The sequence below is a fragment of the Solanum pennellii genome, chromosome 3 (assembly GCF_001406875.1).
Source record: "Solanum pennellii chromosome 3, SPENNV200".
Taxonomy (NCBI): Eukaryota; Viridiplantae; Streptophyta; class Magnoliopsida; order Solanales; family Solanaceae; genus Solanum; species Solanum pennellii.
Genome location: NC_028639.1, coordinates 64109852 through 64125635, shown reverse-complemented (window position 1 = coordinate 64125635; position 15784 = coordinate 64109852). Strand labels below are relative to the sequence as shown.

At 31.2% G+C, this 15784-nt stretch overlaps 1 protein-coding gene across 2 annotated transcripts; it reads right to left on the bottom strand.

Annotated features, from left to right (window-relative positions):
* Positions 1-6353: 6353 nt before the first annotated feature.
* Positions 6354-14445, bottom strand: LOC107014550. 2 transcript variants are annotated; one of them, XM_015214500.2, is made up of 6 exons: positions 14302-14445; positions 11964-13607; positions 11535-11777; positions 9450-9530; positions 7249-7632; positions 6354-6606 (listed from the first exon to the last, which is right to left on the bottom strand). In XM_015214500.2, exons 2-6 carry the CDS (start codon positions 13230-13232, stop codon positions 6550-6552), a joined length of 2034 nt encoding a protein of 677 aa, XP_015069986.1. In that variant the 5' UTR covers positions 13233-13607; positions 14302-14445; the 3' UTR covers positions 6354-6549. The 2 variants fall into 2 exon arrangements, with proteins under 2 accessions (XP_015069986.1, XP_015069987.1); XM_015214501.2 differs by lacking the exon at positions 14302-14445 and adding an exon at positions 14126-14284.
* Between the last annotated feature and the right edge of the window lie 1339 nt (positions 14446-15784).

The following is a 15784-nucleotide window of genomic DNA, read 5'->3' as shown; positions in this document are numbered from 1 at the left end:
TGCTTAACCCCTTCCCTTCGGAATAACTTAAACCCCTTACCTAGAATCGAATTGGTTTCGTAGATTGATAATTGGTTTCCTATTTTTCCTAAAAATTAGGTGGCGACTCTTTTTTTTAAAACTCGTTTATTTTTAAAACTTTGTTAAAATTGAATCAATTAAATTATTTTCGAGTTGCCGCGACGTTTCGCCCTATTTCGACAGAGTAGGGATGTAAACATATAGAAATGATGAAAGAACAAATTGTGTTTGATAATTAAAGATGTTTAAATTTTAAATTTAATCAATTGAATTTATGACTCAATATTTGACGTATTTGAATTCAACTAATCTCAATTCTTTAGTCACCCTTCTATTCATGCCCAAGACAGAATAACAGTTTCTAAAGCAGAACACAAATTTTTTCCCCCCAATCAATTGTATAGCAAATTAGCAATAGTACTTTCACTGTCTATTATTTGAAAAAGGAAAAAAATAAAGATTGTAATAATCCAGTACAAAGAAAATGTAAATTACATGGGTATTTTTTTGGGGATTAGTATGAAAATTCGCAAGAAAGTTATTTTCTTACAAATTTACATACAAATTCTCAAGAAAATCCACATGTAATTCACAATTTCGTTATAGTATATCTTTAATTAATATTTTATATATATATATATATGGTGAAATAGCAGGAATCTTTTTACATATAATATAGATATCTAAAAGCATGAGCTATTTTAGGATTGTCTAACCTAATCACACCCTCTAACTTAGCTGTTATGGTCCACTTTTAAGTTACTCATAACTCATTTTATTTCGTTATTTTACGTCTAACATTTTGTAGAACTTATATTGTCACCTTCTTTTTTAAAGTCGAATCAAGCTACGTTGATGTAAAAGAACTAAAGATCATAAAAAATATTTTCACGCAATTAAAAAGTTTTACTTCTAAAATATCGATTCGTTGCAAATTTCAGAAAACGAACAAAGCTATTTTGGTGAATGCAATATACCCTATATATACTTGCACTTGTTTGTTTATGTATGTACAAGAAAGCATATATTAAAATAAGTAGTAAATTGAAATGAGAGTATATATCAATATAATTAATTAAGTGATAGAATGTTATATAAATCACATGTTATTGTCTTATTCATTAAGCTAATTAAATACTGAACGAAGAGCAAATTGTTTTTGTACTTCTAAATTTTAATCGTGCACGGCGTTATCTAAAGTTTAATAAGTGCAAAGAATATACTATCGTCCAACATATTTGAAAGCATTTATTAGTCTCTATATTGTGGTAAATAGTCATTTAAAATATAAAAAGTCTAACAATTCACTTATTTTAAAATGGTAAAAATAAAATCGAAACTAAGATTCTAAATTAATAACCACAGGTTTGGATCTCAAATGGTGCAGACATGACTGTTTTTAAAGATAGTGTTTGTTCAGAACTGTAATTACCGTTTGTGAAAGAAATTTTAGTCAACAAATTATAAATGAAAATTTTCGCGCAGAAAATATTAGAATTTGGGAAATCAACTAACGGAAATTAGAAAATAAAATAAATTTAGTCCACAAAATAAATCAATCAAAATATTTGACCTATCTAAATATGCATCAAGTTGAACAATGAAACTCTCTTCGGAACTCTTTATGAGCTAGAAGATATGTTTCTATACGTATGTACAAAAGTATTCCTCAATCTATCAAATTAACTTAATTCAAAAATTTTATTTTTCTCCATTTAGATTCTTTTTTTTAAAAAAAAAAAAAACAACAATCAATACATCCCCTTAGGGAGAGGTTTGATTAATTTTGTGGTTCAAAACACGTGAAAATTGTTTTTGATAGTAAGTGGGATGTTAAGACTCAAATTCAAAGATTATTATTTGCCTTGTTATATTAGTTACATGTTGAAATTGGCAGACATCTAATCTAAAAAACTTACGTAAAAACAGTAAATTTTTAAGTGAACCAAAAGTTTAATTTATTCGAAAAATGTGAAAATGGAAATATTATATGTTTTAAGAACGATCGATCTTTATTTGGTAACTTTTTTTAAGCGACTTAAATACACGTTTGGTTTCTATAGATAATAATGATTAGCTAATTTAGATTTTTAGGTAGTGACAAAAGACGCTTAACGTACTTCACAAGTTTGGACCACATGTTGGGTTCTTTCGTTAAAAGAATACCAAATTAAATCGATAAGTGGATCAAGCGATCTGATTAATTAGAATTTACATTGAAAATTAGAGTTCTATTTTTTTTTTGTTATACTCCAAACAATTTGGTGATAATATTACAAATTCAAAATTTATTAAAAGATAGACTATTTATCACTTTAATACGATAAAATATTGAATTTCTATCTATTTTCTATTTTATTCTCTTCAAAACGAATGCAGAAACATAATCAATGTTAGCATTGACCTTTGAGCAAAGTATCTTATAAGCATGTAGAATTAGAAGGAACCCATAACCTAAGTAGTAGGGTGAATCAGACATGATATGATATAGTACGGTATGGTATTTAAATTTTTTATTAAATAATTTTGTTTTCAAATTTTAAAAATTATGATTCTATATCAAAATATTAAACATATATACTGTATATCAAATCAAAAATAGCATATAATACTAAAATTACAAGTCATAATATATAAATATGTCCCTAAACTTGTTGTAACTCATATATATATGCCCTCCAAATACCTACGAGGCTACGACTCAAAGTTTTTGGATATCTTTTTTTTAAAAAAATATCAAATCAATATAATTTTAATTTAACTTTAAAAATTAATCAAATTAATTTTCACGTGATAATTAGAAGTGGACGATGGAAATGACATTTAATATTAGTTATACGTACCAATTACCAAAGCGTTGTGTAGCTGCGTTACATTGTTTTCCCAATTTTATTGGAAAGTCGGAGTTTGTCAATTTACCTAACATGACATATATATATATACAGATCATATTTGTTGTAATACTAAGATAAGGATGGTATATTTTTTTAGATGATTACCTAGTAGGTCCATCGAAAATTGACTCATTTGGAAATATTTGATTTTACACTAGAAATTCTTTAATAACGATGCGATATCTATCAGAAATTAATTAAAATTCCATGTCCACACTAACTGATTTAACATGAACATCTTAATTAGCTCTCATATATAGAGTTGCCAAGATGCATGTGTGATGTCTTGATTCAAAAGCGAGTAAACAGAAAAAACATACTTTTGCTTGAAATAAAATTTAAGAAAAATTTTACAAAGACTTTTAAATGAATCTTGTGAATCGAAATTCTTTTTTTTTAATTAAACAAAACAAAAGAAATTAAGAAAAATAAATTAATCATAATTTTCTGTGAATTTGAAATTAGAGATTTTGTACTCTCTTAAATATTGATGTAGAAAGAGCAGAAAATGAAACACCCTATTTTGTAGGTTTGGCTAAATTATTAGGCCCCCATTGCCCTTTTTGATGCCAGCCAATTAGGAAAATATTATTATACTGCCTTAAATCCTACTGTTTTCAGCTACTTAATATTAGAGGCTCTTATTTTATTGTATTTTATTTTTGTCTAATTTACTCTCTTTTTCTTCTAAAGGAAATTGACTAAGAATAATATGTTCGGTAAGGATGGAAATATTTTTATAAAAAAATTTTATTTTATTGTGTTTGATATATACGTGAAAAAAAAATTCATTTATATTCTAAATATTTGTAATATATAGTCTAGACAAATATTATAACAGATGGAAAAAAAGGGATAGGATTATGATCTTGTGGGGTTTTTTTTTCTAAAAAAAGGACAATTATTTAAATTTATGACTTTAAATATATCATAACATAATTGCGTGACTTAATCATAACTTATACGCAGAAAAATATTTTACTTCGATTACATATGTTTAATTGGCCATCCTAAGAAAATAACATATAACTATTCCTTTTTTAAGATAATAAGTAAATGACATTTTAAGCTAAATGTCTCTTCTGCACCCTTAATGCCTCCAACCCCCGGATATGTTATTCCTTCACCACACCACACCACACCGGTTTCGATTCCATTTTTATTTTATAATATTCCATTTTTATTTTATAGTATTTGTCTAAAGTAATAACCTATAAATACTATTAAAATAATAATTAAAAAAAATATTTGTTTATCAAACACAAGAAAATAAATTAGTAATTAAAGTCACTTATTTTTTAAAAAAATATTTTTCTTCATATTAAACATAAATTAATTCATTCGTTCAAAATAAGTGTTATTTTAGTTAAAATCAAGTCTATTAAGAAATAAATAATTGGGACATATAGTTTACTAAATTACTTCTATTTAATGAATATCTCTTAAAATTTGAAACACTATTACGAAGTTGAAGTATAAGGTATAGGTATTAAGATAAACAAGAAAGTAAAAGGTATATAAATTAAAAATATATACTAATTTTTGTATTGAATTCCTAAAATAACACTTGTTTTTGAACAACTTTTTGTTTGTTTAATTATTAAACAAATACTTATTTTGGAACCGGGAGAATATTTACTAAAGGAAAAAAAAATGAAAATCTTAAATTATATTAAGTCTAAAATTTAGAAAAAAGTCAATTCATTACAAAAATAACCGAATAGAGGAAAAAACCGTTACAAAAATAAACACATATATAGCAAGTGGAGATTCAAATTGTAAGTTTGACATTAGTACTTCATACTTCTGAGAACATATGAGCCATAAATAATTAAAATTCATCTTGATATTTTGTAGAATGACAATGTTGAAGTAATAGAAAAATAATCCACCATCATGATGAATTGATGGGGACAATTTTGTAGTGGTGAGTATTTGTAAGGATAATTTTGCTCCTACCTGGATTATCCTAACTGAATTTCGTGATTTAAGAATTGTTAATAACGTATAATTTCTCTTGAATATGACATGATTTGCATTTCCTTGCAACACATTTCATTGCTAGATACATTTCTCAACAGCTTTAACAAAGACAATATTTAATACCTCAATTTTATAAGTTTATGAGATTTCTAGATATATATTCGAAACTCAAGAGAATATGTTACTCTTTATATTAACACGAGTTAAGATTTAGATATAATAGCCACCTCAACAAACTCTAATTGAAATTGAGCTTTTCTCGTTAAGCGTCACATGATTTCGATACCTACGAACAAGTAAATTAGAATATAAGTTGTTTTGAGAGTCTACAACGGTCAATAGATGATAGTAGATACTCCTTCCGGTCTGTATTGTTTGTCATAATTTCTATTTTTAGAATCAAACTACAAAACTTTGACTAACATTTTAAGATGTATTTTCATCATATTAATATGCAAAAAATTGAAATTTATAATACTTTTCACATAACTTTAGAATATCTATTTTTTTTTAAAAAAAATATCAAATTAATATGATCCAATTTAACTATGAAAATTAATCAAATTGACTTTCGAAAAGTGCAATATACTCCTCCGTCCCATTTTATGTGGCAACATTTGACCGGACACGAAGTATAAGAAATAAATAAAGACTTTGAAATGTTTATTGAATTGCCCTTCAAAAGTAGACTTACTTTTCCCTCTCCTCATAAATGTATTTAAGTATTATTTTTAAAATTAAGTGGAACCAACAAGGTAAAAAAGAAATTATATCTTTAAATAGTTACCATAAAAGAAAATGTGACATTCTTTTTTAGACTGACCAACAAGAAAATGATGCCACATGAAATAGAACGGAGAAAGTAACAAACAATACCTGACGGAGAAATTACTTAAAGAAAAAAGACATTAGCTCAGATAGTCCAGTTCGAAACATGACATATTAGCTTTTATTTGAATTTCACATGGCGTTTTAGAGAAAGACTTTTCATGCATTTACGAAGAAAATTGTGGAGCCAAAGTTAAAACTTTTTACTTCTAAAATTAGAATGAAGTTGAGAAAAGATTATTTGTAGATCACATTTCTTTGTAAGCAAAACAACTTTGTACATAGAATTAAATGTAAACTAACAACATCAAAAATACAAAAGTAACTATCTTCCTAGATATCCAACGCCTCATTTACGTTTGTTTGATCATACAAATATTGATCAATGTATAGCCAAACCAGGGGTGGAGCTAGGACGACGAAAAATTATATACATAATAAATGTTTGAACCCCCTTCGGCTACTATTTTTACAGTTATTAAACCCCTTATTGAAAATCCTGGCTCCGCCTCTAGCCCGACCCGACCCTGATATTAACCTCTTTTGAATCCATCTCAAAGGAACTAGAGTATGAAAAAACGGTTTCGATTAGTTAGTACAACTGAACTGAGTCACATTTCAGAATAGTGAAAAGAAAAAAACATTTCTTTCAATCCCTTGTCTTCTTTTTTTTTCCATTGATGGTAGAAATGCTTATGTACAATTCTGTACAGGTCAATGATAGAACTATTTATTGGAAAGAATTTACATGTGAACTAGGAATAACATTTACATTATGCACAACGGAAATAAGACGGTGAGACATCGAATAAAGTTCACCATCTCAGTCGCTGATGTCAAAATACTTGGGATCTCTGGGGAAATGATGTTCTACATGTAACTGCAGTTTCAAAATATTGATTCCAATTAGTATCATTGAACTAATTGAGCATCGATAATATCACAAATGAAGGCAACCATCTACAGTGCCAAACAATATCTACTTCTGCATCCAGAGGACAATATCCTCTTCCACCGGAAAAGGAAGACAATAACCTAAGCACCTGCTTCAAAGTTGGCAAACAGCGCGGAGAAGTAGATATTGATGAATATGCATGCACTTAAGAATGATGAACATGAATGTTAAGCTATGGAAAATCTCATACTATTATGATTGAAGTTGAGCAAACGCTACAAGTTTCTTGTTCACATTTTTATGAACTTTCGCATATCACTCCACAAAGACATAAGATTAGCTCCCCTTAATCCTAGTGGAGATAACACAGGTTCTTCCCCATTTCGAAGAAAGAAGGCAAAGGTTAGATGGCTGGAAAATCTAAATTAGTAATCACGACATAGTTTTCTTCATCTTAACAAATTTCAATAACATCCATTCAATTTACTGAGGCAACAGGGTGAACAGTGTGCACCTCAAAGACAAATCCAGTCCAACATCACTGAATCTTTTTAAAAGGCATACAGATGCTTTAGTTAGCAGTAGGATACGTAACACAGCGTAAGTCATATACCATATTAGACATACCTTGCCTTCATCAGCATCTGAATGTCGTTGAGGGAAAACTACTCTCATATCATTATACAAGTAGAATCGTCTTGCCTGATCATCTTTGCACTGAATACCTGATTTTGTGCTCTTCTTCGGGTAGGGACACAAGAACCAGAGATGTAGAGCATAACGAAGAACACTAGAATTAGCAGTACTCTCATTCACCTTTGAAGTGCTATTTGCAGGTTTGGTTCCACAATGGCCTGCCTTAGCAGTACCATGAGATTTGGTAGAATGGCTTTCATGCAGTGTAGACTCCTCAACACTAATAATAGATGGTGGTTCACTATCCATCTTTCTGTCTAAACTCTTGTTTCCAGCCTTATCCATGCACAAATTTATCTTTTGACGTAAAAATGTCTGCAATAACATAACTAGCGTGAGATCACCATTGTCAGATGTGGATTCACATAAATGCTAGTCTGACTTTAATAATGCCCCGTGTATATCCTATAACAATTGAAGTAATCCCTAAGATCATATATAAAAGCATTTTAGCTGCACTAGTTGCACCTATTTCCCGTTACACATGTATATGCAGAGATCATCCGATACCAATCTCAAAAAAATTAACTATTCAAGTCCAGTGAAACGAAATCAGGACCGCTAGCAAAGATTGTTTTGCCAACCTAATCATTATGACCAACAAAGGAATCAAAACGCTACAATTCAACTGCAGACAAACAACTGCATGTCTGGTGAAGCCATCTTGCACTAATTTGCTTGAAGAACAATGTTTCATGTAATTGGGCTCAAATAGTGATTAAAACGAAGATATTCAAGGCTAATTCATAACTGCTTAGTAATTACCTCTTTGGATGCTAAAAATATAGTACCTCTTCAAAAGCTATCATGGAATTAGGCAAATATCAGAATATAGATTATCTGTCAGTCCCACAGATGAAAGGTATGAAAGAAGAGTCTGACACAACTATCTCATATCTACTTTAAAGACCCATCAGTTTCCCATTTTGTCCATAATCAAGCATGCACAAAATCAGTGCAATGCCACAATAATACTGCTCTCATCAGTTTCCCATTTATTCATCATCAAACATGCACAAAATCAGTACAATGCCCAATAGTTCTGCCCTCAATTAAAGCTCGTGAACTGATTACTTATCTTAGCATACACAGATGAGTTTTTGGCCAAAAACATCCTTCAACTATACCCCAAAACTTAAACTACATCCTTAAAGTATTATCCTTAGCAAAAGACATCCTTCAAGTACTTAAAAGTGAACAATTTTCATCCTCCTATTAGATATCGTCAAAAAGCTAAGGGATCTAAAAATCCATGAGCAGTTCACACGAGTATCAACAAAAAGTTTCCTACATAATTTCATTACTTGCTATAAAAAGTTCCTGATTTTTTTTAAAAATCTTAGATATTATTGCTTATGGAAACAAAAAAAAAATTTGGAAGTTGCGAGACTACGTACATGATCTGCTCCTTTTCTCATTTAGTAACGGAAAGAAGTTGGAGTTTAATTGTCTTTACCCTTTTCATAGCCAAACTGTAATTTGGACCAATAAATTTTTGGGTCAATTAAGTAATCAAAATATTGAGTATGTCTCGCATTTGAGTTTCATTCTACATTATTAGAAGCGAAGTCTCCAACACACGTCGCTTCTAGCATATTCAATTGAGAAAGAAACATATTTCAACTAATAATATTTTTAATATCAAACTACATGAAAAATAAATGGAAAAATTGTCAAATTAAAAGATTTTGCATAATGCTAAACCCAATTACCGAAAAAATTCATGATAGTATTTTTGGCATATCTAAGAACAATAATTGGAAGGAATAACTTTATTTTTGTGGATCTGTTAGTTTTCTAATAAATTAAAATAGATGGATGAAAATTGTTCACTTTTAAATATTTGAGGGATGTTTTCTGCTAAGAATGATATTTTAGGGATGTAGTTTAGATTTGGGTTATATAGTTGAAGGATGGTTTTGGCAAAAAACTCTACACAGATGCTTCAAGTATTTACTGCTGCTTGAACCATATTCCAATATCAAAATTGAAAGAATTAAGTGATAATCATCTAGATATTCTCTGATAAAGACAAGCTTGTGCATCATTATGATAAAAATAGAAGCTCTCAAAATTATACCGAAGATGCATAGTTTCCCCTCCTCAAAGTGGTCATACAGCATTGAACCTACCTTAGTACCAGCTGGCATGTCACTCAAATCATAGCTACATAAGAATGTGTGGATAGGTGTCCTCTCTGGATTGCTTAGAACCTGCGCCAATAGCAATCAAAAGTTTGTACTTACATAAAGGAAAGGCAAAGGCACATTCATGTTAAATCATAAGCAAATTACCAAAAAATGTATATCTCGTACAACTAGGAGTAACAAAGAGCTGTAGCATTCAGAAAGAAGGAAGATTTCTACATATATTATTCTCATATAATGGTGGTTGGTGTTCAGACCTGCTTGCTCGCAAAAGGAAAATTCCTACATTTGAGAATCACATCTCCGAGTTACAGCCTATAGTTAATTCTAGAGCTGCGTTCATATTCATTTTCTCCGTAAAATGACCAAAGAGCACTACTGGATGAGGGACTCAAACTTTCTATTTCATGATCAATCTCCAAGCTATTTGATATTCTCTGAAACAAATTGGTTATCCTTGTTGTTTTAGGATCTCTGGCAAAAGTAAAACAAAATGATGGTTGACTAATCATAGTCATACATTGCCTGCTTTAAGCCAAGGAAAAACCAGAAAGGTGAGAGTACTTAAGACCAAGGTGATAAACATAACGGAAAGACCTATTAAATCAATCACTCTATGCTCCCCATGAGAATTACAGGCTGAGAAGATTGGACCAACGATAGATTCCGAAATCATTCAATTTCTAAGTTTCTTCATTTTACAGTATGGTGTCAATCAATCAACCCTAAAGTTTGTTTTGTCCTATACAATGATGTTTAGGAGAAATTGCTCAAGCATGTTTTGCTGCAGAAGATCTGCTGTAGGAGACGAAGTATGAAGTTCCTATTCTTTTTTTGTAAGCAATTGCGTACGGCCCTTTCCCAGACCCCACGTATAACAGGAGCTTAGTGCACTGGGTTTCCCTTTTTCTATTTTTTTTATAACCAGGAAATTCTCGCGGGCCTGTCGCTCACAGTTCAAAACTCGGTAGATAATGGGCCTGACCTCTCTTCTTCACTTAAATACCAGACTTTTGTCTGCAACAGGGTTCAAAAACCCATGAAGTGCCCCTAAGACACGCCTGTGCGCTGAGCTCGTACCACTAGACCAAAGCTCTGGGGAAAAATATGAAGTTTCTATTATAAAAGCACTAATGATGTAACGCGTGATCATGCACAAGCTTACCTTGTTTTACCTATAATGTTTCCCATGTTATCAGTACTAAGCATATGAAGAACACATTATAAAGAGAAAGTTCAAATGCATCCAAAGGAGTGCTCTAGTGGTCAATGAAGCGGGTGCAAACTTTGGAGACTAGGGTTCAAATCCTGAAAAGACCAAGCATTCGCTATCTGCCTAAGCATTGGTGAGTTGGTAGAGTTACCTGAAAACTGTGCTAGTAAGAGGCAACAAGCACCCTATAGAATAGTTGAATCCCCCGCAAGCCAGCATGGACATCACCATTATTAACAAATAAGTTGAACATGTAATGCTTCTTCTATCAAACCAAGTTTTCAAATATTGGCTTGATATTTTCTTTTAATGTGTAATATAATATACAAGTCATTTAACATCTCAAATTCAGTTTCCAGTCAACTACCCTTGTATAAGATGGTCTTAGGGGGTAACTATTAAGTATTTGGAACACAAATTTCAGGACATGTAGTGATGTTGGTATTTCTTAACCAAACACTTGGTTAGAACAAACTTTTGATGATGATGAAAACTTACTTAGCTTAGGATATATGAACAACCAAAATAAGAGCTCTCCTCAAAATGATCTAATTTCCCTTTATGGAGAAAGTAGTGCCATCACATTTTATCTCCCCATTTATATGTCCAAAATCCATTCCTCTTCCTTAAAATGAAACCAGTTTATCAAATAATATTTTTTTTTCAAATATCAAATTAGCAAACAGAATTGATGGAGTTCTTCGAGTTACAAGGATGGGTTCCTATTGCCTCAGAGCAAACATATGTTTCAGGGCTATCTCGTTTATATGAAAATTAGACTCCTTAAGAATAAGGGATTTCCAACATAAGCATGTTCACAGATGCACAAGCAAGCTAAGAGGATACGAGCAGAATACCAGTTGTATGCGCCCTTTTATGGGTATACGTAGGCGGCCTTTGTTTGTATGTAAATTATTAGTGCTAGAGTTCCTGATTTGTGAGCCTTTACCATCACTACATGGTCTTCCAAGATCTATTGATGAGTAATAAAGCAAGAAGTTATCACCATTTACGCTAGTTACAGCAAATGGAAGTTTCTGAGGATGTGGCGAGAAATTTCCACCAGTGATACTAAGGACGGCAAGAAAACCATCAATTCTCTGCATAAGCACATTATAATTTGTCAATAAGAGCAATATGTCAAACCATTTCCAAGATACAAGCACAAATACTTAACAAAGAGATCAAGGAAAACTAATGATCAAAACGAAGACCAAGGATAATTTGGATGACATCTGAAAGAACATAAATAGCATCTTCAAGATAATTGAGGCACTAAGACCAACCTGGCTGACTACACTGGATGTCAAACGACCAGATAATAGTGACTCCTCGAATGAACCGACTAAGGACCTTTTTACAGACAGTCCACTAAGACTTCTACCAAATCTTGCACATTGATTTGTAGGAACTGAATTTTGTGTCTTGGACCGCCTTGTGGCACTTATACTTTCAGGTGTGGAACGTTCAAAATTCATCTCAAAAACTTCAACATCTTGAAAAAGTTCACTTCCTGTTTTGCGATCCTCTTCCTTCCGGGGAGATAAAATGCCTGAAAGACTTCGATCAAGTGACTGTTCCACATCCTTCAAAGTTAAGTAGTTATCATCATGATCCTCCCAGGAATGCCTAAACCTTTCAGCGCGTCCCAACCTTACATGAGATTTTGGTCCAAGAGGAGAAAGAGGCGGAGGTGGTGAGAATGTACATTCTCCGGGCATATCCATTATCCCATCTTTCAACCGTGTTTTTATCATATGTCCATAAAAGTTTATCCCAGGGGATGGAGGAGTAAAAGGGATCTCTAATTCAGGCCCCCCGTCACTGAACAAAGGACCATCTGTGATAAAAGAGGAGACTTCTCCACAGTTTTCAGTTGGCAAACAATTCCCCCTACGGAAAGATGGAATGAACCAATTTCCATTACTAAAGTTGTCTGTGTTGCCTATATGAGCCTTTTTATGTTCTTGTGAGGAAGCACCATATTTATCACGAGTGAAGTTGGAATTACTCCGAACAGTATTACCACCAATATCCAGAGATTCACCAGCAAATTTATCTGGAAGAACCATACCATTCAAAGGAGACAACAAGCGTTTCCTAACTAATGAACTTGTAGTCTCATTCATTTTGTCAATGTCCCGAACAACAGTAGATGAATCGATGTTATCCAATGAATTTGCTTCAAACAAACTAGCATGGCTTCTTATTGCACTTTTTGATTCGAACCCAACAATCCTTGAGGCGGGACTCTGGGTAGTTCTTCCACCATTATGAGTGAAGAAGCCATGATTTTCTGCAGAGTCAATCCTCAATTTATGCATGCTTGTCATACCATCTTTATGTAGACTAAGAATATCAGCATCCCTGGAAACATCCCTAGACGAGACGAATGAAAAATCTGCTGATGTCCGATTGCTAAGGCAACTTATATGCATTCCACTCATATCACAACTACTCATGCCAGGAAATCTAGCAGGAGTTTGAACAAATGTGCTCAATGATGTGGCCACTTCCTCAGCAATATTGCTGGAGGGCACTTGAGGCAACCCCATGTCTAACGGAAATTTGTTACCTCCACAATCTCCTTGTCAATATCTAATCTACTACACTACCCAAATTCTATCTCGTCTTTCAGCAATTCAATATCTAATTACTCAGCCCCATGAAATTCCTAGCAGTTCATTCTCCTACCACCGGAACAAACCTAACTGCAGTAGAACTAGCTTGAATCTACAACATTATCTATCATCACACTAAACAACCACTACCTATCTATCAACGGAATTCCCAGAAATGTTTCATCAAACAATCCAGCATCATCTAAATTCGACCCAACTAGTAAGGTAACACAATACGCATTCGCTTCACACCACCGCAATACATCAGACCGGCAACCCATTATTCGTTGCACAAGATTAAACCAAATCCTGAAAACAAAACGTCAAAACATAAGTCCTATCTCCAAGTCATAGTAATCATCTACATAACAAAAACATCGAAAATGTATCATCCATTTCACATACATTGCTATGATCACTCAACAAGTTTATCAAAAAAAACAACAAGGTAAAACCCCCCAAAAATATTTATCAATGAATATGTTTCAATTAATCCGATCTAAAGCAAACACTGATCTTAGAATCGGTTTCAGCAAGATCAATAATCAACTTACAAATCAAATGAGCTAAAAATTACCGATCAATTACAACTCTCCCCCTTTTCCCCCCTAGTAAAAACCCATCAAAAACAACTTAAAAACTATCTTCAACATTCAAATTCCCTGTTAACAAACACGATCATGTTTAGTTAATCAAGTCCTCCATTAATAACCAAAACCCAGAAACTTCCAAACACCATCAAAACAGAAAAACGAAAATCCTCATCAGAATACCACAAAGGATTCATAATATCAAAAAAAAAAAAGGAGAAGAAGAAGATTATCTACCCATGAAAACAAAAGGGATGAAGCAGTAATCATCTCTAAATTCAACTAAAGAAGAAAGGGGAGGTATATAAAAAAAAAATTAATTTATAGGGAAAAAATTAGATAAAGAGAAATGAAATTTTTCCCTTTTTGTGGTTCTTGGTTTTTGTATTTGTTATACTCTCCTTCTTCTTTACCTTTTAACTGCGCCTCCCTCTCCCTTTCTCTCCTTTCAAAGTCTCTCAAACCATTTAATTTCTGTGAAATACATTCATGCCCAAACTTTTCTTGTTGCCAAAAAAAATAAATAAACATGGTGTCTACACACTATTCGTACTCTATGCATACTAGGTTGTACATTATGTTACTCATTTGCAAATTTAAGACATTACTTTGACCTTTTTACATTAATTCATTTTTAAAATATATTCCTCTCCTTATGAAAATGAACAAAAAAAAAATTAATGTGATTGTATAATATTTTTGTTAGGATAAAAACTAAATTACTTTTTAGAGAATATCCTTTTAACTCTGTATGAATTAAGCATTAATTATTAGTTTTATCTCTAAATTATTGACCATCTGGAATATATTTTCTTTATTTGATTAATTATACTTAAATTTATCTCGTTCTCAACAAATTTATGTTGTTTTCAATACTTTTCTCGATTTTTTATTAATTGCTTTGTGCTTCTACAAGAGTTTGAGACCACTTGTTATGTCCTGAGGCTAATCGAGGATGTATCAGGACTAATATCTAAATTCAGTTAGATAAGTAAAAAAGTATTTTTTAAAATGTTGATAATTCAAAAACAAAACTAAAAAAAGTACTTTTAAGGCTGTAACGAAAACAGAATTATAATTTACGTCCAAGTTTCACAATTTTTTTCTAATTCTTTCTCTAGTATTTTTTTTTTTTTTTATATATATAAAAATAGAAAATGTGTTGCCTTAGCATGTCATTGCTACAAGAGAAAGAATAGGCAGAGATAAAGCAACAAGTTAGGTACTCCTAATTCAATGTGAGGAAAGAAAAAACTGAAAAAATAAGATACAAGAAAACGAAGCGACAAGTCTTTTTTTTTTTTTTTTGGGGTCCCTGTCCTATGTCTGAATTATGCGAAGAAAATATGAAATGTATAACATATATTTTTATTAAAGGTATATAAATTTATATATATTTTAAAATATTATTTTAAATCAAAAGACATTTGAGTGAATCACTACATAGTAATAACTAATAGAATTAGATAAAGAATTGAGGGTCTAATTTGATATTTGAAAAGATATTGGGGTTACCACTTGCCACTGACGTTAGTGTTAGTACTATACCAAAAGTATGATGGGTTTACGATTTCTGAGAAGATTAGTTTTTTTTTTACGGAAACTTATATAAATATATCATAATAAAAAATTATTTATTATTTTTATTTGATCACTTTTAATTTATTTATAATACAAGTTTAATACATATTAAAAAGAATAATTTATTATTCACATATAATACAAATTCTAATGATGAATAATACATTTATCACACATTTTAATACACTAATAATACAATGTAACAATTTTTTACCAAACAAACGTGATATATTTCAAAAAATAATTATAATTTATATATATTTCATACATAATTAACTTTTAATACATATTACAAATTTAACAAAACATTGTTGT

Bases quoted from the DNA above. Each gene is read 5' to 3' on its own strand.
- LOC107014550 (XM_015214500.2), bottom strand. From the start codon at position 13,232: ATGGGGTTGCCTCAAGTGCCCTCCAGCAATATTGCTGAGGAAGTGGCC. The intron at 9,531-11,534 runs GTATTCTGCTCG...CTATTGGCGCAG, and splicing joins TAAAAGGGCGCATACAACTG to GTTCTAAGCAATCCAGAGAG. The intron at 6,607-7,248 runs GTATGTCTAATA...TTGAAACTGCAG, and splicing joins CAGATGCTGATGAAGGCAAG to TTACATGTAGAACATCATTT.